Genomic DNA, 27,262 nt, shown 5'->3' with positions numbered 1-27,262 from the left:
TGTGGTATGTATCTTGTGAAAATGCTTGGCAGACTATTAAGAAAGAATCCAGTAACCTTAAGTTTCTCAGAAATATTTCTCAATGTTGGCTTGCTTGTTTTTCTCTTATTCACACTGTTATTATTCTGGCCAATTTAATAGTATATTACACTAATTCACTACATACCTTGAAGGCCATAGTAGTTAACAGTGTGTTTTCTATAACAGAAAGTAGAGACAAAGCATTTGAGACAGACTCAAGCCTTCACCCGAGTGAGTGACAGAGCTTGGAATAGAATGTGAAGCTACTAACTCAGAATACTGAACCCAGTTCACTCAATATGTTGGCTTTGTTTAGTGACTAAGCCAAAGAAAAAATTTAATCAGTGAGAACGTGTCTGTAATTATGTTCTAATCCAAAATAAGAGGGTGAGAAATTTTTCACCTCACCAAGAAGAAAGTGTAAGATTGCTTTAGTGACTAATTCACTTTATGGAACTTAATCAGACAAACCCAAATAATCCTTCTACAATAAAGGATTAATTAATGCCATTTCAAAACAAAGGCACTTTTTAAGTGTTTATTTTTTTTCTTTCCCCCAGCAAATGTGTTTTTGTAATACAGAGTTCAGGGACTTTTATTTAACAAGTTGCCTTGATGAGCATTATATTTCTGTTGTTTCTTGATCATTCCTTTGGCTTTCTAGATCTCATTAGAAATGCTCACAGACATCAAGCCTAACATGGCACTTGATGATCACAGTTTTTCAAGGCTTGGGACAAGGAAAGCCAGTTACTCAGCCAACTCTGCTTTGTCCTTGCCATCTTCCCACTCACTCTTTCAGTTACTTTCTCAAGGAATACATTTTCCACTAAAAAATTCCTTTCCTTTTTTTTTAAAACAAAAGTTAATCTTTCATTTAAATGATATTTATCAAATGTGAGATAGTGTAGGCACTATTCTAGGCTCTGGACATAAAATAGTAAATAAGACAGAAAAGTCTCTGCCTTCAAGGAGTTCACATTCCTGTGTCTAACTTCGGTGCCCTTCTCAGTCAGAGTTCACAGACATCTAGTGATCACATCATTTTCTACAGTTTTCAGCTTTTACCAAAAGCATAGGTCTCCAAGTGTAATATCCTGGTCTTTCCAGTGACAACTACTTCCCTGATTTATTGTTCCTTTGTTTGTTTTTTGAGACAGGGTCTTGCTCTGTCTCCCAGGCTAGAGTGCAGTAGCGCAATCATGGCTCACTGCAGCCTTGTACTCCTGGGCTCAGGCGATCCTCCCGACTCATCCTCCCAAGTAGCTAGGACTACAGGTATATGCCACTATGCCAGGCTAAAATTTTTTTAAAGACATGGGATCTCGCTATGTTGCCCAGCCTGGACTTGGAACTCCTGGGCTCAAAGGAGCCTCCCACCTTAGCCTCCCTAAATTCTGGGATTACAGGAATGAGCCACTGTGCACAGCCCCCTATTATATTTAAGTGAATTATTATGCCTAAAGCACTTAGCAGGCTGCCTGGCATATAGAAAGCACTATATATATATATATAGTGCTTCTACCTATAACTAACATATATATATGCATATAGAAAGCACTATATATATAGCCACAAACCACAAGCCACAAGCACTATATATATAGTGCTTTCTATATGCATATATATATATGTATGTATGTTAGTTATAGGTAGAAGATAGGAGTAGCAAAGCATTTTCCATCATTAGGCCAACAAATACTGTTTATTCTTTAATCAAATTCAGAATTATAGGTAAGCCCCATGATAAGCAGTGCTACATTTGAACATCCAAATTTATAGAAAATATAAACTAAGTTTTGATAATTCACAAAATAATTTTCTATGTTTCTCTCAATTATGAGTTTTATTGGTACTTTGGAAATAGGATTTAATATACAGAAATATTTCTTATTCAAACAATCTATGTTAATAAAATGAAAAATATGATATCTACTCCCTGCTTCTTCAAATGATACTTAATCAGCTGAAGGCAGTCATAACTATAAAGTACCTTACAGACATAAAATACAGTGCCTTGTATTCACTGCCAAATAATAATAATACCTCATTTATATAACATCAACACTTTACAAAGTCCTGTCACATGCTTCATTACATTTAGTTCTGTAACAGTCCTGAGAAGTAGATTAAACAAATATTATAGTTTCTACTTTGCAAATGAAGAAACCAAAGTATTAAAGATATTTAGTACTCACCCTAACTTAAATGGTAGATTTGAGATTTTATCCAATATTTTTTCCACTGTAAAACTGCAAAGTGCTGTTTCCTCAAAAAATAAAACAAGCCACAAGCAATATGACCTGTTAGCTGTATGCCAGAATCAGCAGTCTGATTGCTAGCCTACAATTCACAGCATTACCACTAAAATTGAGCAGGGCGACCCCCATTCAACTCACCATCTGACCTCAGGTTCCAGAAAGCCCATTTGGACACAAGTAGACTTCAAATGGAGCATAGTTGGATGAGCTTTTCCCCTACCTTCACTCCATCTCAAAACTTAATTTGTCAGAGATGTCATTAATCTGACATTAATCTGGTCTGGTTGGTCTAGGCAGGTAAAAAATAAAAATGAAAAAAAAAGTCAACAGTGAAACACAGTCAGAAACAACTGGATATGGTGCTTTCAAATAGTTGTACATATTTTCATATTTCAATTAAAATATTCTCATAGATACAGAAAAATAATTTTACCAGGATATTTTCCAAAGTTCCTTATTAAAATTATTACGAAAAAAAAATCCCAAGATCTTGGGGAGTCAGTCCCTCTCTCTCCCTGTCTCACCTTTGCACTTGCAGTCACTAAACTACTAAGGAATGCTTTGTTCATTGATAAGAGGTGTGTGGGCATCAGGAAACTTGAAATTTTACTGCCATTTTATCAACTAACTAAAGCTAGTACTATGATAGAAAATAACCCTTAAAAAATTCTTAGACATGAGTCCAAACAACATAACAATCTAGAATGGTTCAACACATTTAACTTTATAAAAGGCTCACAAATAATCAATAATTAGGTATAGGAATATTAGAAATAAAAAATTTTATAAGAGGCTCACAAACACCTATGAATTATTTTTGGCAGTATAGGACCAACAAGATATAAAATGTGGCTGCTCATTGCTTACCAAAATAAAGTTCAAATTTCTTTATTTGGCATTCAGAGACTTTCATGATCAGAGTTTTGTCTTATTTTCTTTATTCCCCATCTTATTTATACATTCTTCATTTTCAAAGAATAATTTTTCTCTGCCTCCTGTGCATCCTGCCCTGTATTTCCTTTGGTTGTTATGTCTTGGTTATTATTTCTCGTTTACCTGCTATTGCCAAATCTTATTTCTCCTTTAATGCCCACTTATGCTGCCACTTCCTCTACCCAGCTTTCCCTCTCCCTTCTCTGCATGAATTTCCTAAATATCAGAACCTCTCATATTATTTGTACCACTACACAGTAATAGTGTATGTCTTACCCTTTGTCCAGTACATAAGCTCCTAACCTGGAAAACTGTCATTGTTTCCCTCACTCCTACGCATAATAGTACCACCTACCACCATAACTGTTTGCACTAAATAGAGTAGAAAAAGGATGAGCTTTGAAGTCTGACAGCCTTGGATTCGAATCCTTGCTTCATCATTTATTAGCCATATAACCTGAGGTAAGAGATAACCTATCTAAACCTCTGTTTCCTCATGCATGAAATAGGGATAATAATACCCCTTCTGTTGTTACAGAATTAAGTAATAAAGCATGCACAGTATCTTAACATTGTGTCTTAGACATGCTAGATCCTAAAAAAATGGTGATGGTGCTGGCAGAAGTGGTCATACTTATATTTTAGAAGCTACTTTATTGCTTCAGTTTCCTAAATCACATAGGAAATCTAAAGAATACTCTGCCACACCACACATGCAAGTATTTTAAGGACTGTTTTGAACAGATTTGTAAATTCTTATAACTACTTGGAGAAAATTACCTTATGTTACAAAACAATAGAACCCTCCTTTAAGTACTGTTAGAAACACAGATATTCTGCAATGCTTAATTCGCCTTGGGCAATTTTAGGTAGTACTTCTTTAGTCTCCTTTCTCATTGGCTTCATAAATTCTTTTTATCTTGAAGAATTTTTTTTTCTTACTGCTACAACACGGGGTACATAATTTGTAGTTTCCACATCCAGAATGGCAGGGCAACATGGAAATGTTTTCAAAATGGCCATCGAGCTACAAGAATTGCGGATCACACCATCTGCAGAAGCACAAAGTGTGTTCTGTTGAGGTACCTGGGGGGCAACATCAATCAACCTGTGTGCTAGTCCAGAGGTTTGCGTGAGGGAGAATGAGCAAATTTAAACAGAAACAACAAACTACAGCTGATAGGTAGAAAGCTGGAGCCCCCAAAAGAAAAGCACATATGCCCCTCAACAATTCTCAATAATCATTTATATATTGCAGTTGTGTCTTGTGATCATTACTAAGAATACAGAAACATCTGTTAAAAGCTGCTTATCAAGTAGTCTATCTGACAGGCTCCCTGATAAGTTTATGTAGTAGACCCACTGTTTAATAAAAAACGTTATTAGGGAGACTCTGGGCACACTGCCCATGGGTTAACCCTGCTCCTCAAGGAGCAGTATAAGAAAAATTATTAGTAAAAATAAGACAATTAAGACCAGTTTTAATGTTTTGTGTTCAGAACCTGTCTTTACTGATCTAAGTTCTCTCTATCCCTTAACATGTTAGGTAAGATTACTTAAATTTATTTGAATTGATTTTTAGTATAATACTTTGTGGTATCCTAAATTATATGCTGTCATGACTATAATTTATTACCAACATAACTGCTATTTGAATTATAAACTCAACAAAGCCCTTTACTCCTGAAAAGACAAGATAAAATTTTATATTTTGATAGGAGTAGGGCTTTAAAACAGGGTTTTTTTTTTAATTTCCGACATCTTAAGGGAAAATAGCAAAAGTAAAAATTTTTAAAATTCCTAATTTAGAGAGTTAAAACTATATTAAGGATACATTCCATTTTATAAATGTCACACTATGCTGTAAATGTACATAACCCCAATGTGATTACTAGTTTGTTATGAAGCATATGTGCAGTGAGAACGTGCTACAAAGAGAAAGTGCATATGGTAGTGTGTGTAGAGACGAGACACTGGCTTCTCGTAAAACCTGTTTTCTCATACTCCCAGTTTAGCACAATCATTGAACTTCTCCAAACCTCAGTTTTTTCATCTGTAAAATGAGCAGGTTGCTGATACCTAAGAACTTCACAGTACTCAAATTTTATGTTGTGATTCTAGACATACTCCTTTTATGCAGAATTTAAAAATCAAGATTAAGCATTCAGTAGCATGTAAATATATAAAACTCCTAGATATGAACTCTTATATATTCACAAGCTACCCTTCTGGAAGTCTCTAATGGAAAATACAGTCGAAAATCAGTGAGTATTTTCAAGTTTATATTTTAAAACAGAATCCAATCTGAAAAACTGCATAAATTTTAACTGTATTATTTATTCCATGAGACAATTTGTAACCTGCACATTTCTCAAATTCTCTAATGGAAAAACACAGAGGAAAACGTTCTGTATTATTTTATTTTGAGAATTATTTTAAGCCCCTCATAACATGAAGCAATGAAGCTAGGATAAACTATAGAAGAAAAAATAACACTTCCATGTAAATTAGACTGAATTACACATAATCAGTGTTCAGTGTTGAGGCATACTTTAATGTTCAAGTATATTTCAGATAACCCCTAAATTATTTAACCACTTTTAACTAATTTTCATGAACCTTTAGGAGGCTTATTGACCACCAGATGGAGCCAGTATTGTTCAATTTGTAGCATAAAAATATGCTGAAAATGAAAACTGGTGAAACAGAATGAATAAATGGTAGTTTTTTTATTGTAGTCCATAGTATAGAAAAAAATAAACTTTAGCATCCTTCTGTCTAGTTTCTGTAAAATACACATGTATGGAGACCCCCCCATTAAATTATTTTTTATTATGAATAGGTTTTTATTTTGGCAGCTCCATTGGACAAGTTTTCTTCTTATTCACTATTTGAATATATCACCTTAACAACTTTCAAGTATCTTTAAAACAAGGTTAGTAAGGCTTTAGTCTCTGGTCACTAAATAAATATTATGGGTTGTAATAATGAAAAAATGATAGTATAGAATATATTGCCTATAGGCTCTCATTTTATTGTCACAGAATATTCCCATTATAATTTCCATGATGGATTTTCTTAATAAAGCAAAAGAAAAGGCATTCTGACTGGGAGAGGGAGAATATGTAGTTTATCACCAGTAGCTCCTCAGGAGAGATGGTAAAACCACAATGAATGGCTGCAACTCTTACCCAGAAAGCTTAGTGCCCAGTGGCCCTAATCAGGGGTAACTGCCTTAAAGCTGACTTCATGAACTCCTCTCAACTTTATTTAACAAGTGTCAGGAATTATCTAATCCCTTATACCTCAACTTAATTAGGCAACCATCTATTGAAAAAGTATTTGTATGCTAAGGGCCCTAAGGCCCTACAAGTCCCTCCAGGAACTTTTCCATTCAGTAAAAGCAATAAGGTGACTGTAGACACTGTTGTAATTCAGGACCTAAAAATGATCTATCTGTTTATTTGTCCATTCAGCTACTATTTATTTAGCACATACTATATGCAAGGCATATGCTAGGCCACAGTTCTTGCCATGTGAGTTTACAGCCTGGAGGGCAATATAAACAAAGAAGCAGTTATGATACGGTGTGCTTGGGAGCCACGAAGTGTTTTGAAGGTTCAAATGAGGGGAAAATTTGATTAATTAAGGAGAATCGAGAAAAAGCCATAAGGGATTCTTCCTAGGTAGAACTTAACTGAGTAAACCCACTGTTTGGTCTTTTTTTTCCCTCATTATCCATTAAACCATATATTATGGTCTGGGGGAGTTTAGGGCCTTTTTTTGAAGGATTTTATTTCATTGGGATATACCCAGTTGGTTACCTGATGCATTTTTGTGTCAGATTGGAATTGTTTTCCTAGGGATTTTTTTTTTTTCTCAAACATGAAGAAGAAACAACCAAACTGGTTAAGAGCTCGTACTTTAGAGCCAGACTACATAGGTTTATATCCCCAGGCTTATGATCCATGTGATAAATTATTTAACCTTTTCCTGCTTTCATTTTCTCATTGGCAAAATGAAGTTCATAACATATTTTCCTGACAGAATTGTTAGTTAGAGGATTAAACAAGTAACTCAGTTACCAGTGTCTGGCATATAGTAAGTAATTGAAATGTTAAATGTTAGCCATCGTGTTAGCTATTTTCAAGTCTGATACTTTTCCTTGAATTAATTTAAGATCTGGTATATTAAAAAAAAATACAAATTGACTTTGTATTTTCCAGAAAGTATGAGGTACAACTAGACATTAATAGCATTAACATTTTTTATATCCATCAAGTCTATTTTGTTAATCAAATGATATTTACTGTTATTACCACATCACCTTTATTTAGTTAGCAAAAATTTTCTTGAAATAGTAAATCCAGAGACATTTAAAATCATTTATAAGCAGGCTTATTAACAGTTGCTGTCACAGAATAGCCACTCAGTACACTTTTTTTTTTTTTTAAGAGATTGTCTCGCTATGTTGTTCAGGCTGGCTTTGAACTCCTAGGCCCAAGTGATCCTCCCACCTCAGCCTCCTGAGTAGCTGTGACTACACGCCTGCACCACTACACCCAGCTCAATACACTGTTTTTTTTTTTAAATGAATGAATTTGCAGCTACTTAGAGCGATAGCTCCTTGACTCTGGTCCTGAGACAACAGAGGGTATAAGTATAAGCTCTTTTAATCTATACAGTGAAAGCTGTGGATAGATAACATTGGTTCATTAGGTAGGTAGCCAATGAAGAGATTCAAGTGGATTGAAGATTAAGTTTCTGACTAGCTCCTAGGGAAAGGATAAGGGACATTCTTTATAACATGCAGGAACAAATGTGCAGTACTTAACTTGCAGTCTTACAAACTAAGAGTTGGAATACAAGTTTTAGCCCAGGCTCTGCTGACAACTCACATGAGACACTAGCTAAGTAATGTCACTTACCTGGTCCTTAGTTGCTTCATCTATCAACAGGAAGTTAGATTAGAAGATCCTCAAGCTACTTCCTAGCTCTTGTGCTCTAGTAAACTGATGGTTATAGTGATGTTGGACATTTCCTTCCCAAGCCCTTTCATATATATATATATATCTCCTATTTTTATCTCATACATAACTAATATATTTTTTAAAATTTTATTTTAATGCCATAGCATAGGTAATCTTTAAGTCCCCAAGTTGCTTGTATTATATCCGTGAATCCACATTTTGATACTTACATTGTAAGTGATATTTTGCATGTATGTTAAGTTCATTTTACCCTTTAATTTCTGGAATGAAAAGCCTGTATCATATGTTTTACATTTCTTTCAAAGCATCTCTTAGCATAAGAGGCACACAGAAGACACTGTGTAATTATGAATTGAAGTTTTAATTGAAGACAGTAGGACACAGTGTGGACCTTTGTATCATACAGACCTCAGCTCATATCCCAGCTTTACTATATTCTAATTTTGGTCATATCCTCTTTCCTCATTTGTAAAATAGGTTTATTGATACTTTCCTCATAGATAATCAAAACACCCTAGCATAGTGCTTGACATATAGTAAGTTCTTAGTAGGTATTCTTTTTTAATTCCATCCTTCATTACTATCTGTTTAGCATGTATTTCATAGAAATTTCAGGTAATGATGAATAGTCATTATAATGCATCATTATTGTTTATGAATCATCCAGTGTACATTGAGATTTATAAGAAAAGTAAAAGTAGAGCACTCTGTATTAGAAAAACAGAATTATTTTAAATGTCTTGTGTATTTTATTAGCCAGTTTTATATCACTAATATCATCTAGTCACTTACTGAATTTTTGTTTATTCAGGAGGATTCAAGCACATGAGAAATGGATGTGCTACTTCCTGTTCTGGCAACATGGACTGAGCTAACACAAAACTTTCTTCTCCTACAAATCTATAGAAATGCTGGATAAAATATGATCCAGCCCAATTTAAATACTTAGCTAGGCTTGAGGAAGAGAGAAAAGAAGGTAAGAAAGAAAGAAAAGGAAAATCATAAGTACCAGAAACAAAAGGAAGGCATAACCAGACATTGAGTAAGCCAATACTACAGTGGCCCAAGTGGATTTTGGACCCAAATGGAGGCTCTAATATCTAGAAGCTAGGGTTTTAATCTCACATTTGGATGGAAGATATGGCCTTGAGTTAGAGAGGTAGGAACTAAAAATCTGTCTACCTGGTCAGGAATGCCACAAAGAAGCTTGCCATTTTTCAGAACTCTGTGTGGCAGAAAAAATGAAAGACTCTTATGAAAAAGCCAAAACTCTAAACCTCTACCAGGCATAAATATAAAGTCTGAATATATGCTATTTATATGGTATAGGATTCCTAAGTCAAGAAAATAATGGGAAAAAATGGCTCTGGACCAATGGAACCCCTTGATTGTCTGGTAGAAACCAATGCAAAACCTCTCTATAGGAATACTTGAACAATCTTGGTGCCTAGGATTCCTATGGAGTGTGATGGAGATGCAGTCCTAGCTGAAAATAAACTCACAATAAAAGATTAGAAAACACATAAATAAATGACCACCCTAGAGAGAGGGTCAGAAGACAGAACAGAACAATCCCCAAGAACAATCTGAGTGATAGAACATAATAACTTCATTTTAAATAAAGAGTTTCTATTTTGTGAGACAGAGTCTCTCTCTGTTGCCCAGGCTGGAGTGCAGTGGCACAGTCTTGGCTCACTACAACCTCCACCTCCTGAGTTCAAGCAATTCTCCTGCCTCAGCCTCCTGAGTAGCTGGGATTACAGGCGCCTGCCACCACCACACCCAGCTAATTTTTTTTTGTATTTTTAGTAGAGATAAGGTTTTGCCATGTTGCCCAGGCTGGTTTCAAACTTCTGAGCTCAGGCAATCAGCCCGCCTCGGCCTCCCAAAGTGCTCAGATTACAGGCATGAGCCACCATGCCTGGCCAATAAAGAGATTTTTTTAAAGAAATAAAAAATCATAATAAAAAATTAAGGCAATAAAAAAGAGTAGGTGATTTGTAAAAGAGCCATATGGAATATTTAGAAATAGAAAATATAGTTATTAAATTCAATGACCCAGTTTATGGCTTAAATATTGATTAGATACAACTGAACAGAGAATTAGTGAACTGAAATACAGAGCTAAGGAAATTACTCAGAGTATGCTGATGATTAAATTATGAAACATGAACGTACTATGACCATTCATAGTTGATCATACTATAAATAGAAGTACTTTATACTAATATGATACACCAAGTTAGGAAATAGAAGACCAGATTTTTCAAATAGTTGGGTTTTTGTGGCAAATGTCATTGCATTTGGCTGTGTGTACCCTGTAAAGTGTTTGAGTTACAGTTTCCATGCAGTCCAGGTAGAATCTTAACAGGCTTAATCATGGTATCACAGATAAATATAATGAAACATCAGCAGACGTCACAGCTATTCTCAAACTGTCTGCCTATTTGTTTGGGCTAGAAATGAAAACATGAGGAGGGGAAAGATATCCTTAAGTCAGGTAATTAAAAATCTCCAAAGACCAAGAACTGGAGCAGCCAGTGGGTATAACAGGAGGTGGTATGACTGCCTTGTCTTTTCTGAACTTGATTATTTAGATTTATGACTTTCTGGAAAAAAAAATGACAACACTATGAATTTGACTGGGTTTCTATATTTACCTGACATGTTTTCCATTTTGATAAATGACTGTAATATGTCTACATTATAAACCTATTAGTGGCCAGCTTTTCTGACCTTAAACAGTTGGCTGGATTGGATCAGTCTTTCTGAACTCAATTTTATTATCGTAATTTGTGATGCAAAGGTGATTTACTTTTTTAAGTTCTTAATTGGCACCGGTAGATGGACAGAAAAAATTACCAAATCAATCTTTTCCACCTGGAATTTATGTGAACACCTTCAGCCATGTCTTGGCATTTTATCTTATGGATGGAATTGATGGAATTCATTAGCAAAATGATATGTCTGAGAGGAAATCCCATTTACTCTGAGGCAGTTTTGAGTATTTATTTAGACAGGGAAATTGCTTTTGGAAGATTTTAAGTATTCTATTAGTTGAGATTTTTAAGTTAATTTTGTGGAATTTAACTTTAGAAAATCTTAAAATTTTAGAATGAAATGTCATTTCCATGAGATACAGTCTGTCCCTTTTATTTCATTGAAAGAAAATAATTTAGTAAAGAACATTTAGTAGTACATGGAATTTTAATTTGAAGTTTTATCAGATCAACTAATTCTACATGCAGGCATACAGACACAAAGTAGCATTAAGTTGCCCTTCATCAGCACTTTAGGGAACATCTGCTTTTATTTTATAGCTGTTTGTGAGAAAATTATCACAAGGTAAAATTAGCCCAAGCTAAAATACTACATGTTTCAGTGGTAAGATCGTGTACCACTGAATTAGGCAGATTAATAGACAACCCTTAAAATAATATTTGTTGCCCAACTATCTACCCTGACCTAATATCAAATTTATGTAATTCAATTGTTTCTCAACTCTTGTTAGTCCACCTATAGTTGGTAGTCAGTGGAATTTTTTCTTAGCTCTGTTGAGTATATCTTTTAAAAAAATCAAATTGGTATTAAATGATTAACAACCACAATCAAATTAAAAGCTTCAAAATACATCCAAGTAGTAAAACTCAAAGATAGTTGCAGATAAAAAACAACTCCTGAATCACTTGAACCCGGGAAGTGGAGGTTGCAGTGAGCCAAGATCGTGCCATTGCACTCCAGCCTGGGCAACAAAAGCAAAACTCCGTCTCAAAAAAATAAATAAATAAAAGACATAACTTCTCAACAACTTTAGAAGCTGTCGCTCTCTTTAGAGCATTCTTTATTTAAAGCAGTATCGGAGCATTTACAGCTGTATAATGATAGGGAACACCCTGTGATTTACCCATTCTGCCCTGAAGCACCAAGTGTTTGAGTTCTTAACTTCTATTACGAAATCCAACACAGTTGGCTGTGTTGAAGTCAAAAAGGTCTCACCCATAATCAGAGGACAAAAAGTCAAGTTTTTATACACTTTCCCCCTTTGGAAACCAAAAGCTGCAGTAAGGATAAGATTGTAGTCCAAGACTTTGTCAGATGACAGTTGAGTTAGCAATTGAGGCATAGACAACATTCTAGAGTTTGGTTTCATTCTCAGTCCATCTGCTGAAAATTGTTTAACTGGAGCTTCATTAAGAATGGAATATAATAAACAAGGGTAGATGGAAATAGTATTGAAATGTGTTTGAAACCTTGTGAAACAAGAGTTACCTTACTTATTTGATCTGGGATCATTTAAATAATAATGAAAAGCCGTAAAATTTTACCCAACTATTTCCTTAGCATTTTTCAAAGCAAAACTGGTTTTGCAATCGATTTTTTACTTCAGTTAGAGAATATTAAGTCTTTTCTTTGTCATTTTAAATGTAGATCCTATCACCAAACAGATATTTTCAAACAGATCCTACAATTTACGGGTGAATTTTATTCATTCTTTAGATGCTTGCCATCACTACCACTAATTGCCTTATACAAAACATTTATGAAGGTGGTTATGACTATACATTAAGAAGAATGACTAATGCTACAATATTAAGATATTATCAGGGCAAATACATTCAGGAGGATTTGAACTACGTGCCTGTGTTTTCATTATCATGGCTAGAAAATATAAAAAGAGTGTTTGGTTTCATAAATACTAATGAAATAAACTGATACATACATTAAAGTTGTCTTAATTAGCTTTTCAATATAGGTTAAAATGTGAGAAATGCAGGAGGAAGTAAAATAAAAATGCTAACATGTCTAAGAGCATCTCAACTGGGAAAATCCTTATAACCACTTTTAGAATGTGTATAGCTTCATAATCTAGCAAAAAAAAAAAAGTTTCCCTTTTCCCTCCATCAATGTAAAAAATTCCATAATATGAAAGAAATGTATTTGTATGGAGAGGGAAAGAGAAAGAAAAACAAGCTTGACTTGTGCAAGAGTCTGTGATATCCTTTGAAAGCTTATCAGTTATAACAAAGAAAAACATATAGAGTTAGCACATAGTTGTACAGTCAGTGTGAGTGTATATTTTGATACTTTCATAATGTAATCTGAATGAGATAGTAATAATAGTTTGTTAGGTGTTTGCCACGTGTCAGACAGTATTTTATTTAATCCTCACAACAGCAAGTGAGGTAGATATTATCATCCCCAGTTTATAGCTGAAGAAACTGAGGCACAAAAAGATGACATAGTGTATCCCTATCTCACACATATAGTAAATTGTTGAACCAGGATTCAGATCAGTCTCACCCAAAGTCTATGCTCTAAAGATGCCATGCTCACTGGCATCTCCTATACTGGAAACTGAGAGCACATATTCTTTCTTTTTTACCTACTAGAGGAAATGCGTGTGCTTTAGGTTACTGTCTGAGTGCTAGTTTTAATGTCTTAAGAATATCTTGTGAGTTAAATAAGATTGTCCATAAGTTGATGCTATTGATAATAGGTGATGACTAAAGAGGCTTCATTATACCATTCTCTCCATATTTGTGTTGAAATTTTTCCATAATAAAAATTTTTGTTTGTTTTAAAAATACTTTTTGACCAACTAACCTTTCTGGATTGGAAGTTGTTCATTGGTTTGTTCAGTGAGTCTTGATGTGAGAATTAATTACATTGCACATATCTTCTTTTTTTTTACATTCCCATGACATTTTGGTGGAAGAGAGGTACTGCTGTTTGCTCTCCATTCTATGAAAACTGCTTATTTCTATTTGCTATTTCATGTTATTGCTTCTAGTATATCAGCCAGTCATTTTTACAATTACCCATACTTGTTTCAAAACGTTCCTATTTCTGAAATACTAATCCTGAGATAGTCACAAAGATGATAGTAAATAGCCACTCCTCACTCCTATCTCACACCAGCACCATGACTGTACATGATGGTTGGAACCAAAAGGATGTATTACAGACCTCAACATGGCAGGTTAAGTCAGTAAAACCTTGATAGATTCACTATTGTTAAGATTGCAGTTCTCCCCAAATTAATTTATACATTCAATGCAGCTACTGTCAAAATCCTACCTGACTTATTTGAAGAAATTGTCAAGCTGATTTTAAAATTTATATGGAAAGGCAAAGGAACAAAAATCACCAAAATAGTTGTGAAAAAGAAGACAAAGAGGGCTTACACTAACTGATTCAAGACTTACTATAAACCTGCAGTAATCAAGACAGTATACTACTGGCACAAGCAGAGACATAGATTAATGGAACAGAAGAGAGTGTATAGAAATAGATATACATATATGGTCAATTGATTTTCAAGAAAGGTGCCAAGGTCATTCACTGGAGGTAAGAAAGCCTTTTTAACATATAATATTGGAACAATTGATGTCTGTATAGAAAAAAAATCTCAACCCTTACCTTATGCCATATATAAAAATCAACTTGAAATAAATTATATATCTTAACAGAAAAGCTAAAATTTTATATTACTAAGAGAAAGCATTAGAAAAAAACTTTTGAGACCATGAGGAAAATAAGGATTTTTTAGATAAGACACAAAAAGTGTGATATGAAATTTAAATATTGATAAAATGCTGTTCATCTAATTTTAACTTTTGCTCTTTGAAAGATATACTTAAGAAAATGAAAAGGGAAATCAGACTGAGATAAATCATTTACAAAATATATATTTGACAAAGGACTTGTATCCAGAATATATAAGAAAACTCTTACAACTCATTAATAAGACAAAAAAATTAATAGACAAAAGATTTGAAAAGAAGATACATAAATGGCCAACAAGCACATACAAAATGTAATATCACTTGTCATCAGAAAAGTAACACTAGAAACCACAAAATACTATTTCACACTCTCTAAAATATTCAGTTAAATGACAATACCGATATATTTGGAGATATGGAGCAACTCAAACTCTCCTATATTGTGAGAGGAATGATGCAGCCAAAATGGTGCGGCCATTTGTAAAACAGTATGGCAGTATCATATAAAATTAAACATACACTTATCACTTGACTCAGCAATCCCACTCCTAGGTATTTACCCCCAAGAAATGAAAATATATGTTTGCAAACAAACTTGTGTGTGTAAATGTTTAAAGAGGCATTATTTGTAGTAGCCAAAAACGGTAAGCAACTCAAAATAAACAAGTTAGAGTATATCCATGCTATGAAATACTATTCAGTTATGCAAAGGAACATGGATGAATCTCAACAATAGTTGCTCACCAAAATAAGCCAGACATAAAAAACTACATACTGTATGATCCCATTTGTATGAGTTTCTAGTAATGGCAAAAATGTGGTGCCAGAAAGCAGATCGCTGATGCCTCGTTGCCAGAAAAAGAAAACTGACTGTAACAGACATTTGGACACTTTGTATGGTATGTGGAACTTTTCTAGATCTTGATTGCAGTGGAAGTTATATGCTCTATACAATACCAAAAGTCATCACATTTTATATACAAAATTAGTGAGTTTTACTATATGTAACGCCTACCTCAATACAGCTGTTTTTAAAAATTCTATCATTTCATGCATTTAGTTTCCTTAATGAGGTGACTGCTATTTCTAAGTTATTAAAAGGCCATTTAGTATTATAAACAACATAGCTACAGAATTTCCATGCTTTATTATATACTTAAATGTACCTATCCTTGACTTTTTAAAATTGATTTGTAAGGCTTCTTTATAGCACTTTTTAAACATTTTCCTACTTCCTTCACATTCCTAATAAGTGAAATTAAGTGGTTGGTCCTTGCTAAAAGGGACCGTGTTCAAGAAGATGCGTGTGAAACATTAAAATAAGCAATGCTGAATCTGTTTTGAAAGTTGTAAGCTTAACTTACCTATGACATGAGATAGCAGAATTCATCTATATCTTTTCCATTTATTGCAAAATTCTTACCACACATAAAGGTTTTCAATCTTTTTTAGCTGAAAATGTAAGCAAAGAACTTGTCCTTTCTCTTTTGCATTTTTTTAACCATAAAAACATTAAACAGTTCTACTGATACCCATCACAATTTTCCTTAGAATTTTACAAACTTCTGCCCTAGGAAATGGCAGAAAATAATTATTGACTCCTAAATGCAATGGAACAGGAGATTCCAGGTGCATGGCAAATGCTAACTATAACTGAGGCTGGCGAGGGGAAGAGGGCAAATTACCCTACACCTTCTTATTTTCCCCTTCTCCAATTACATTATTACTTCATTTATTTGACTATTTATTGAATCACTTGCCAAGCACTGTCCTAAGTGTGTCTTTGAAAGATACACTTAAGAAAATGAAATGAGGACATGAAATGAAATAAGAAAAAAAAATGAGGACAAATATGATTTGTCCTCAAGGAGTTAATGTCTAGTGAGTTTAAAGAAGAGTAAACAGGAAATCGCCATAAAGTGTGATAAGTGCTAAAGGGTGCTTTGGAAGCTCAAAGGAGAGACATCTAAACCAGACTTCAAGAACGGAATCAGAAAAGGCTCACTGAAGTGCCAACCAAGCTGAGACCTAAAGGAGGAGCCGGAATTAAGCAAGGAGAATTAACAAGAATGGAGAGATGAACTATTTGCAGTATCCCTGAAGGAAGAAAAGCATGTGCAAAGGCGGATGGTTGGTCAAGAGAGCAGGGTTTAAGAATACTAGTTATCAGCCAAGTGAAAGCACATGAAGGTGGATACGGCAAAGGAGTTGTCTCTTGAGAGACGTAACTGGAAAGCAAAGCATTAACTGCCTCATGTAGGGATCCTAAGTCATCTTAAAGTGCTTGCTCTTTATCCCAGGACAATGCAAATCTAACTACTGTAGGATAAGAAGAAGAGAGGTATTCAAAGATGTAATTCAGTAGAAAAATATGAAAGTAATTTTTTTTTTTTTTTTTTTTTTGAGACAGAGTCTCGCTCTGTCGCCCAGGCTGGAGTGCAGTGGCGCGATCTCGGCTCACTGCAAGCTCCGCCTCCCGGGTTCACGCCATTCTCCTGCCTCAGCCTCTCCAGTAGCTGGGACTACAGGCGCCCGCCACCACGCCCGGCTAATTTTTTGTATTTTTAGTAGAGATGGGGTTTCACCGTGCTAGCCAGAATGGTCTCGATCTCCTGACCTCGTGATCTGCCCACCTCGGCCTCCAAAAGTGCTGGGATTACAGGCGTGAGCCACCACGCCCGGCCGAAAGTAATTTTTAAACCTACTATAAGAATCACTTCATGTATACCAGTCGTGATGGCATACTCTTTATACTAGTCTTTACTAGGCATGTGTGCCTCAGATATTATTTCTGTATTTAATGGTTCATTTTTCCTTAATGTGCTCAGTTTTTAATGTTTGCAGCTGTCAGTTTTGAAACCAGGACTCTCCTTCCAAGTTCTACCAAAATCATATTAGGTAACCACAAAAAGATAACTTGTTTCTTAGTTCAAATTTTTTTTTTTGACCAGAAAATCTCTTGAACAAAATGGCTGATTGTTAATAGATTGCATATTCATGATGTTCCTCAAGCTAGATAACAAAGAGACAACTAACAGACTAAAGCTTTGGTAGACAGATTACTAGCATTCTTGATTACATCTGGCTTATCGTTTGTCTTCCAGCCAAAGAGAAGAGAGAGAGAGAGAGGGAGTGTGTTTGTGTGTGTGTGTGTGTGTGTGTGTGTTTTAGTCACAAATTTCATTGATATTTACACATGTAAGGTATTATAAAATGTTACTAGTTGGGTTTGTTGGCTTGTTTGTTTTTGAGGCAAAACTGTGTTTTATGAACCCAGATGTTAACTAATCTTCACATAGAATTATTGCAGGTTCAAACCTATAGATTTGTTTTCTAATTTCTAATTCAGTAAAGATTATTTTTGTCTGCTTTTGCTAACTGTTTTGACTTATTTGTTAGACATATTTATTTTCTATGATGCCATTAAATTGAAGGTTGTTATTGTTATAACTGGGGAACAAAAGTGGCAGGTAATTGGAATATCAACCAATATTTGAAAGGTTATATCTTCTAAGGCAAGGAAAAAATGTAAAATGGTATTGCTGAATTTTAGGAAAACCTTAATTATTTTAAAAGTGAGATAGATGATTTTATAATCAACTTAAATAAGGACATGTGAGAAGAACAATTACAATAGTGCAGTGTATAGTAAATATATGTATATCGACTCATAAATTAGCATCAGTCACATTCTAATTTAGGAAGTAGTTACAGAGCTGGTGGGGCTTACAGATTTTCATTTGAAATTAAATGGCGAAAAAGCAAGCCCAAGTGCCAACCTCCTCTTCAGCAACAGGAGCATAAACATTGCTATGAATCCACAGAGCTATTTTACTACTTATTCTAAAAATATTCTACTATTCTTTAGAGGAAGAAGCCCCTCCAGATGGTGCTGTTGCCGAATACAGAAGAGAAAAGCAAAAGTATGAAGCTTTGAGGAAGCAACAGTCAAAGAAGGGAACTTCCCGGGAAGATCAGGTAACTTCAAAAACCCAAATCCATACAGAACTTATTGTCTTTTTATTGTTTTTAAGTGTTTCTAAATGGAGCCTAATTTGATTATATATCAGGAGAAGCACTACCTCTTAAAAATAAAAAAGAATATATTTATATAGGGTGGACATTGGCCACTCTCATAAAGATTCAAACTCTGGAGTTCTTTCCAGACATTGGTGGTGAAAAAGCCTGGAACTTCCACGTTTCAACCTGGTACTCCCATAGTAAGCACAGGAACCTCATAAAGCCACGTATCCTCAGAAACCCAGGTGGAACCTCTGTGTAGTGAATATTATGAAATGAAGAAGTGGTGATTATAAATGATGAGAGAGTCTCTTCCAGCCCGACATCTCGCATGCTGACTAGCCAGCCTAGCTTGAAATTGTACACTGTCTGGAAATAAGTCATTTGGTCTGCTAGCTGACTTCTATTCATTAGTACAAGTAATTCCTGAATCTTTAGGTAGTAATATTAAGAAGTTGTCAGAAATCAAGAATGAAAAGAGATAGGAAGCTAGCTCAACAATTTGGGAGTCAGCACTATGTGCCATGCAGTACTTGACACTTGATAAAACAAATCTCTGAAGCAGCCCTTCATGTTGAAAAGTTAGAGGGCAGACTGAAATCATTTATTTTTGGTGCTGCCATATATATGTTTATACAGATAGACATATATTAATATATATGGATATAAACAAACTGCCTTATATATATATATGGACACACCATTTTAGTTGTATAAATAAAACAGGCAAAGTAAAAGTAAATTAAAAAGCCCAAACCTGTCTGGATAATTTCTTAATTTCATTAAGAAAAAGTACATTATTAACTTGTTTTCATGAAATCACAAAGTCTTCTAAATAGCAACCATAGTGACTATACTACCAGAGATACTAAGGATGACTCATTCATTCATTCCGTCCCCCTCCCCCCACTCCCTTGTAGCAAATAATTATTAAGAACCTGCCGTGTACTAATCACTGTATTTGGCAGTCAACACATGAACACATCCCTGCTCTCTCTGATCTATCAGGGAAAAGAGCTAAACAAGTAATACCAGTGAAAGGGGGTGAGCATTATGAAAGGGTAGGTACAGGAAGCCATGTAGATGAATAACAGAGGGGCCTTACATGGCTTAAGAATCTGGGAAGGCCTTCCTAAGGAAATGATTTGTCAGCTGAACTTCAAAGGTTGTGTAGGAGACAGCCAGGTAGAGGCAGAGCATGGCTAGACAAAAGGAACAGTGCATACATGAAAAGTCTTCAACCTCTTTGCAAAGAACTAAAAGATACTAAATATGACTGTAACATAAACTAAGAGAAGGAGAAAGATGAGGCTGAAGAGGTAAGCAAAAGTAAGTTCGTACAAGGTATTTTTAAACCATGTTAAGGAGTTTAGAATTTATCCTAAAGGCCATGGGGAACCATTGACAGAAGGAAGTGATATGATCTCACTTTCATTTTAGGAAGATCTCTCTAACTGGGCTGCAATGTGGAGATTAGACTGGATACAGGACAGGACTAGAGGCACAGGGCCCAGTTGGGAGACTCTTGTGTTAGATATGCATAAACAGAGTATGCCAAGATTGGGCTCCTTCAGCATAGCTTCTACATTCTGGGAAGGCTCTCGCTGTGCTGAAAGAGCATTCCTGGAAGTAGTTGGCCATTCGTTCCTTCAGGAAAAGCCATAACTGAATAATTCCCCTGCAGATGCCAATCAAAATGCCTCCATGCAGATCCTATCTTCTTCACACTATAACAAATGTGTCCCATTATTTTTGTGATTTTTTTTCTGCCCAGTGTCTTCTCTAGCCTTTATAATAAAGCAGGAGAAAGTCTAATCTTAAATATAGAAGAAGCTAAAAATAGCCAAGAGGATGTTTTTTGTTTGCCACAGTCTCCCCTCTTTGAGCAAATGCCAGCAGCTCATTGATTGGCTTAAAAACAAACTGCCTTGCCACTTGTAACTCAGGGAGAAAGATCCAGGTCTAGTATAATTTTCTAGGAAATTTTAAAATTTCATTCCATTTAGAAGTCTTTTTTGTTTTCATTTTTCTTTGTGCTTTTAAAAAAGACATTTCCAAGTATGCAAACATCCATCATTAAAAATTAGTAAGGGCCAGGCATGGTGAGTCACTCTTGTAATCCCAGGACTTTGGGAGGCCAAGATGGGAGGATCTCTTGAGCCCAGGAGTTTGAAACCAGCCTAGGCAGCCTAGGGAGACCCCCATCTCTACAGAAAAAAAAAAAAAATAGTTTGGCAAGGTGGTATGCATCTGTGGTCCCAGCTACTTGGGAGGCTAAGGCATGAGGATCGCTTGAGCCCAGTAGGTCGACGCTGTAGTGAGCCATGATTGTACCATTGCACTCCAGCCTGGGTGACAGAGTGAGACTCTATCTCTTAAAAAAAAAAAATGATAGGGTTTACTTTTAAGCTATAGTGTATTTATTAGTCCATTTTCACACTGCTGATAAAAACATACCCAAAACTGGGGAAAAAAAGGAGGTTTAATTTGACTTATAGTTCCACCTGGCTGAGGAGGTCTCACAATCATGGCAGAGGGTGAAAGGCAGTTCTTACATGGTGGTGGCAAGAGAGAATGAGGAAGAAGAAAAAGTGGAAACCCCTGATAAATCCATCAGATCTTGTGAGACTTACTCACTATCACGAGAATAGCATGGTAAAGACCAGCCCCCATGATTCAATTACCTCCCACTGGGTCCCTCCCATAACACATGGGAATTCTGGGAGATACAATTCAAGCTGAGATTTGGGTAGGGACACAGCCAGACCATATCATATAGATTAAATAGATAGATATGGAGATAAGCATGTGGAGAGATATATTTATGCAATAGTAGATATAGATAGATATAGATACAGATATATAAACACATACATACACACACACATACTACCTGGAAGTATATTTAGCAAAATATTAACAGTGGTTATTCTGAGTGGTAGGATAATAGTTATTTTACTTCTATTTTTCAATATTTTTACAGTAATCTGTTTTCTTATTAATAAGCAAATACAATAAGAATGAATAAACAATGGACTATTTTTAATGAGTAAGGTTTAAAAACAAGGGATACTTTATCTGTTAACATTGTTTGAAGAGCTTAATTCTATAATCTCTACTCTAAAAAGAGATAAAATATCTAAATGCTAACATACTCTGCAGCCCTCAGAATGCCTATGATGATATTCTATAGGAACTTATAAATTTTCCCCAAAACTCATCTCATTCAGTAGCTATGATAATGTGTGTATTTTTAGCTGTTGAATATGTGGGCATTAAATTTTGCAGAAAAGTAGAAGATGCTTTTTACTATCATTTTTAAAGCAATAACCAACCACCTTTTTCTTGCAGTTATTTTGACACCATTTGTCTTTATTAAGCTTGAGTTCTAGATTGCCCAGACCTACTTAACTTTTTCATGAACTGTGATCTTATTGATACTCTCTAGATAAATTCTGGAGCTTAGGAATGTATTGTGACTCTCTAATATACCAGTTATTCACATGTTGAACTGTCACACATCTTTTTCCTTATGAAATGTGAGGATTTCAGTATTGAATTCAACATACCAAAATCTTGATTAGGCCCTTGATTTCTTGGACAGGTAGTATTTTATCCCATTTCATAATGATGGACTCTGTAAATATGTCGAATAGAAAAACCTTTTTCTAGCTTCTCTTGTCTGCTCAAATTCTGGAGTAGACTGTTAAGACCTAGGAGATGGTGTGATTACAAAATTATAGCCACTTGCTTCTTCCTGCCCACAGAGAGCATAGGAGCCAAACAAGAATTCACAGTAATGTTCCCCCTACACACACACACTTTTTAAAAAAATATACTTAACACAATATTTGTATTCATCTTTCACTTAACAATAGAATGCAATGTTTCATGTATATAATTTTTAATAACAATAGCATATTTAGGCCAGGCACGGTGGCTCACACCTGTAATCCCAACACTTTAGGAGGCCGAGGCGTGTGGAACACTTGAGGTCAGGAATTGGAGACCGGCCTGGCCAATATAATGAAACCCCATCTCTACTAAAAATACAAAAAAAATTAGCTGGGCATGGTGGCACGTGCCTGTGGTCCCAGCTACTCAGGAGTCTGGGGCAGGAGAATCGCTTGAACCTGGGAGGCGGAGGTTGCAGTGAGCCAAGATCACGCCATTGCACTCCAGCCTGGGCCTCACAGAGAGACTCTGTCTCAAAAAAATAAAAATAAAAAATAAAAATAAAATTTTTAAATAGCGTATTTATTGCTTTTTACTAAATTTATCTAGTTTCTTATTGATAGACATTTAACAGGTTTTCATTTTTCCATTTGTATGAGTAATGCTGCAGTGCACATCTTGTGCGTAGCCATTTTCTCTGTTTCACCTTATTTTTCTATCGTCCCAGGATAGGAATTACTCAGTCAGGGGGAATGATCATCTTAAAGTTTCCAGTACGTATCAACAGCTTTCTAAAGATATTCCAATTTACTCATTTTCCAACAGTTAATATGTTCATTCTACCTTCCCTATATTGATATTTTTATATTTTTGGAAATTTGTGAAATAAACAATACTATTTTTTTATTTTTGATTTCACATAACTTAGTGAATTACCTTTCTTTCTTATAGACACTAAACTCTTAACTATAAATGAGCATACATTTTTTATTTTATTTTATTTTATTTATTTATTTATTTAGAGACAGTCTCACTCTGTTACCCATGCTGGAGTGCAGTGGCACAATCATAGGTCACTACAGCCTAAAACTCCTAAGTTCAAGGGATCCTCCTGCCTCAGGCTTCATAGTAGCTGGGACTACAGATGCACACCACCACATCTGACTTTTTTTCTTTTCTTTTTGTAGTGATAGAGTCTCACTACATTACCCCTGCTGGTCTTGAGGTCTTGAACTCTTGAGCTCAAAAGATCCTCCCACTTTGGCCTCCCAGAGTGCTGGGACATGAACCAATGCACCAGGCCAAACATGTATTTTCAAAAGTTGGGTCTTCTGTCTTCTATGTAAGCAAACTTTTGTTTCCCAAATCAGAAAATAGTCACCTATCTCTGAGGGGAAATGTCAGTGCAAATCCAAACAGAATGATGTCAAGGTTTATTAATGTCATTATTGCAGCCTAAAGGTAGTTTTGTTCTTTTTGTTCAAAATCAAACATTTTGTTTTACATCCAAGTAGGATATTTCCTTTTCTACCAAACTTAAGCATCTCTTTTAAAATTATATTTATCTTTATCAGAAAACTTAGCAGTCTAATTGTTATTTCAGACCCTTGCACTGCTGAACCAGTTTAAATCTAAACTCACTCAAGCAATTGCTGAAACGCCTGAAAATGACATTCCTGAAACAGAAGTAGAAGATGATGAAGGATGGTAAGCGCTTTGATTTCTGTATATTAACCATGAACAAATAGTCTCAGAGCAGAGACACTACTGGGGCATTTCCGCTATATCATCCTTTTGTTTTCAGAGTTTACCATCACCATTATAGGACCTCGGCAACTTTTGACTTTATTTCAGTTCAATATAAAGTAAAATAAATAAACACACCAAGCACTGAAGAAACAAGCATTTATTGAGCACTTGATGTGTCCGGCATTGTGCTAGTCAGTAAAAAATGCACAAGAAATATGTGACACTATCCCAGTTCTAAGTAACTTTCTAATATTGTGGAAAAGATGAGACTCACATTAAACAACTCGAAAACAACCTTAGAAGATAATAAATCAATAATTTCTCACATTTTCCCACAAACATTTTAGAACTCAGTAATCTATTTCATAATCCTACTAACTTCCTCTTCAAAGTTATGATCTACAGGATCCTAGCAACTCATACATAGTTAATTTTATTTTTATCTTTGGATATTTTTCAGCTTTTTAAGACACTGATAAATAAAGTAATGACATATACATATCCTTTGCTTAGAACTTTATCCTATACTGGCAAAAAAAAAAAAAAAGGAATAAAAATTGTGTTTTTCTTTATCACACCCCTCTGTCCTCAAGTTGACTTCACATGCAGTGTATTAAGCCTCCCCACACCTAACTGCCTCCACCTCCCACTACACCCTGGCTCAGCCACATTGCTGCAAGCAAGCCAATGTATCACCCCCTACACATGACTCACCCTCTGGAGCCTCTGAACCATCACATGTGCCATTACCCCAACCCAGAATCATAGCCTCAGTTCTCTCTGCCAAACAGCATCTCCCCTGTTTCAAAACTCTGTTCAACACTCCCATCCTTCAGGAAACCAGTCAGCAAGATTTGTTGAGCACTCACAAATCTAGAGGGTGGAGGAAGGAGGGCTGGAAAACACATTTAAAAAGACATAAAAACACTTATTAAGAAAACATTCAAACACGTAAGACTCTGCAACTATATATAACTTTAATCAAAAGGGCTGAGGGCATGATGATTTGAATGGAATGAATCCTACCTAACCTAGGACCCTGAAAGCACTTGTCTATTTCTCAATTAATTTATAGTTTTCATATGATGTGGGTTACGATGCCAGTTTTTGTAAGATCCTAGATATCTTTTAATAGGTTTCTATTACTTATATAGATTTTTTTATACAAATAAGTTGCTTGAAGGCAGAAGCTGTCTCCTTCCATAGTTTGGTGCCAAAGGCGAAGGCTCAGTGAATGTTGATTGACCCATAGTTAAATGCACATTGTATAGAACTTTTTGTTTTATATGACTGGACAGGTTTAGTTTAGTTTTGTTTTGGGTTTTTGGGTTTTTTTTTTTTTTGGCGGTGGGGGGGATTCCTTGAATGTCTCAAAATCTCTTTCAAATGTTTTGGGTTCAGCCACCACACAAAAAATGTTTTGCCAAGTCCTCTTCCCTTTATTTTTGAATCCATATGCATTTTTAAAGGAAATATGACCCATGTGTTTCTGATTCATTTACACTTAACTCATCAAGATGGTGTTTTGTAAGAGGAGTTTGATGCCCAATAAGTTTTTTTAACCTTTTTATAAGCCATTTAAGTCCTTTTTTATTGAACAGGAAAGTCACCAACAAATTCAAACCCCAGAAGTTTTATTTGAAGCTCATAACCCACAGGATTCAAATTTACTTTCAACTTGGCAAGACCATTTAACTTCCAAGGTTCTTCCTAGCCCCTTGGTTCAGTATTCTGTCATTTTGAATTCCTCATTAGCTTCAGATACCAATGATGTATTTTTAAAAGTGCCATTCCTGTTTTTCATGTTATTTGATTATACAATCAATTTTCTGTCTAACATTCTCATTAGAAAGTTTAAAACGGGGAAACTTCACTGGACATGGGGAAAAAAATCACTGGCCAATGATGTTGGCTAATTCTCCATTGGGAGAAAAAAATAAATGGTGAAGAAGTGGGGAACAAGTTAAAGGAACCATTAGCAGGTCTTCAGGGTGTTCATATCTGCTTTCAATTGCAGTCTTCTAAGGAGAAAGTCAGAGCTGTACACTATGAACCTCCAGAATTTTTTTGGTATTTGTTTTATCTAACATCTAACAAAAATACCTTTCATGTTCAAGGCACTATGCAGAATCAGATAGCATATATAGGGCCCTTATGTAATGCCTTTTTATTGCAATTTAGACCTTGGATTTTGTAACCTGATAAGCAACAACATCATTTCTGTTCAGTATAGCTTTCTCAAGTCTCTGGTGATTTAGATCCTCTCTCATAAAGTATATTCTTCTCAGGAAAGGAATCTTATATTCAGAATGATTTATAACAAATATTATGAGTGCATGGCATGTGCATGTGTGTTATGCATAAATTACATGGTTCCCAGACTATTTTGTAGGTCACGGTTGCCGCTTTTCTAAGAAGTGAAAGTCAGCCAGTGTGCTGTACTACACTGTCAGGGTCTGTTATCTGAGGTAAAATGATTGCTTCTAAGACATTTTTATGTGTCCACATGAGTGGCCACACATTGAGGGATCATTTTCATTTTCTGTCAAGATAGAAACCATTACCAATTTGTTATGTTTTCTTTTACTTGGCAAATTATTCTATTCGCATTTTTGGCTGAGCTGCTGTATTGGCATGGTATACAACAGACATTTGGGTACCATTCAGCAGCATTATACTTTTTATGCAAAAAAAAAAAAAAAGAGAGAGAGGGAGAGAAAGAAAAGAAATATGATTCAATTGTAAACAGTGTGTATGGTGTTTGAAAATTATTCCCAGATTTCACTAACAAGGCATTTAAAGAAGTGTTATTAGTAGATCTAAACTGAAATGCATGATAGAAATTTTTCACTCAGAATTACTAGGATTCCTCCTTTGTTCAGATATACACTGCCAATATTTAGTGATAGTGATGGTACCAGATTCCAGTTTAGCAGGTAGAGTGGTCTCTTTGTCACTATATTCCTTAGTCCCACAGTATCACAGACTCATATAGCTGTAGACCCTTCTTTGAGCATGGATTTTATGAAACCGATTAGACACATGGCAGGAGGAACTTGCCCAGGGATTCATATGACCATATGGATGAAGTCCATATGCCAAATTG

General features: G+C 35.2%; 1 protein-coding gene across 1 annotated transcript in view; it reads left to right on the top strand.

Annotated features, from left to right (window-relative positions):
• The window catches only part of CWC27 (CWC27 spliceosome associated cyclophilin), a 250,864-nt gene that overhangs the window by 185,761 nt on the left and 37,841 nt on the right, over positions 1 to 27,262 (top strand). The window contains exons 12-13 of the mRNA XM_024928816.4: positions 18,581 to 18,690; positions 24,011 to 24,114. Of these exons, the coding sequence (XP_024784584.2) occupies positions 18,581 to 18,690; positions 24,011 to 24,114 (214 nt within the window). The remainder of the gene's footprint in view (positions 1 to 18,580; positions 18,691 to 24,010; positions 24,115 to 27,262) is intronic.

Source organism: Pan paniscus, chromosome 4, assembly GCF_029289425.2.
Source record: "Pan paniscus chromosome 4, NHGRI_mPanPan1-v2.0_pri, whole genome shotgun sequence".
In the NCBI taxonomy this organism is placed as follows: domain Eukaryota; kingdom Metazoa; phylum Chordata; class Mammalia; order Primates; family Hominidae; genus Pan; species Pan paniscus.
The sequence above is the reverse complement of the archived record's forward strand: the minus strand, read 5'-3'. Positions and strand labels throughout refer to the sequence as shown.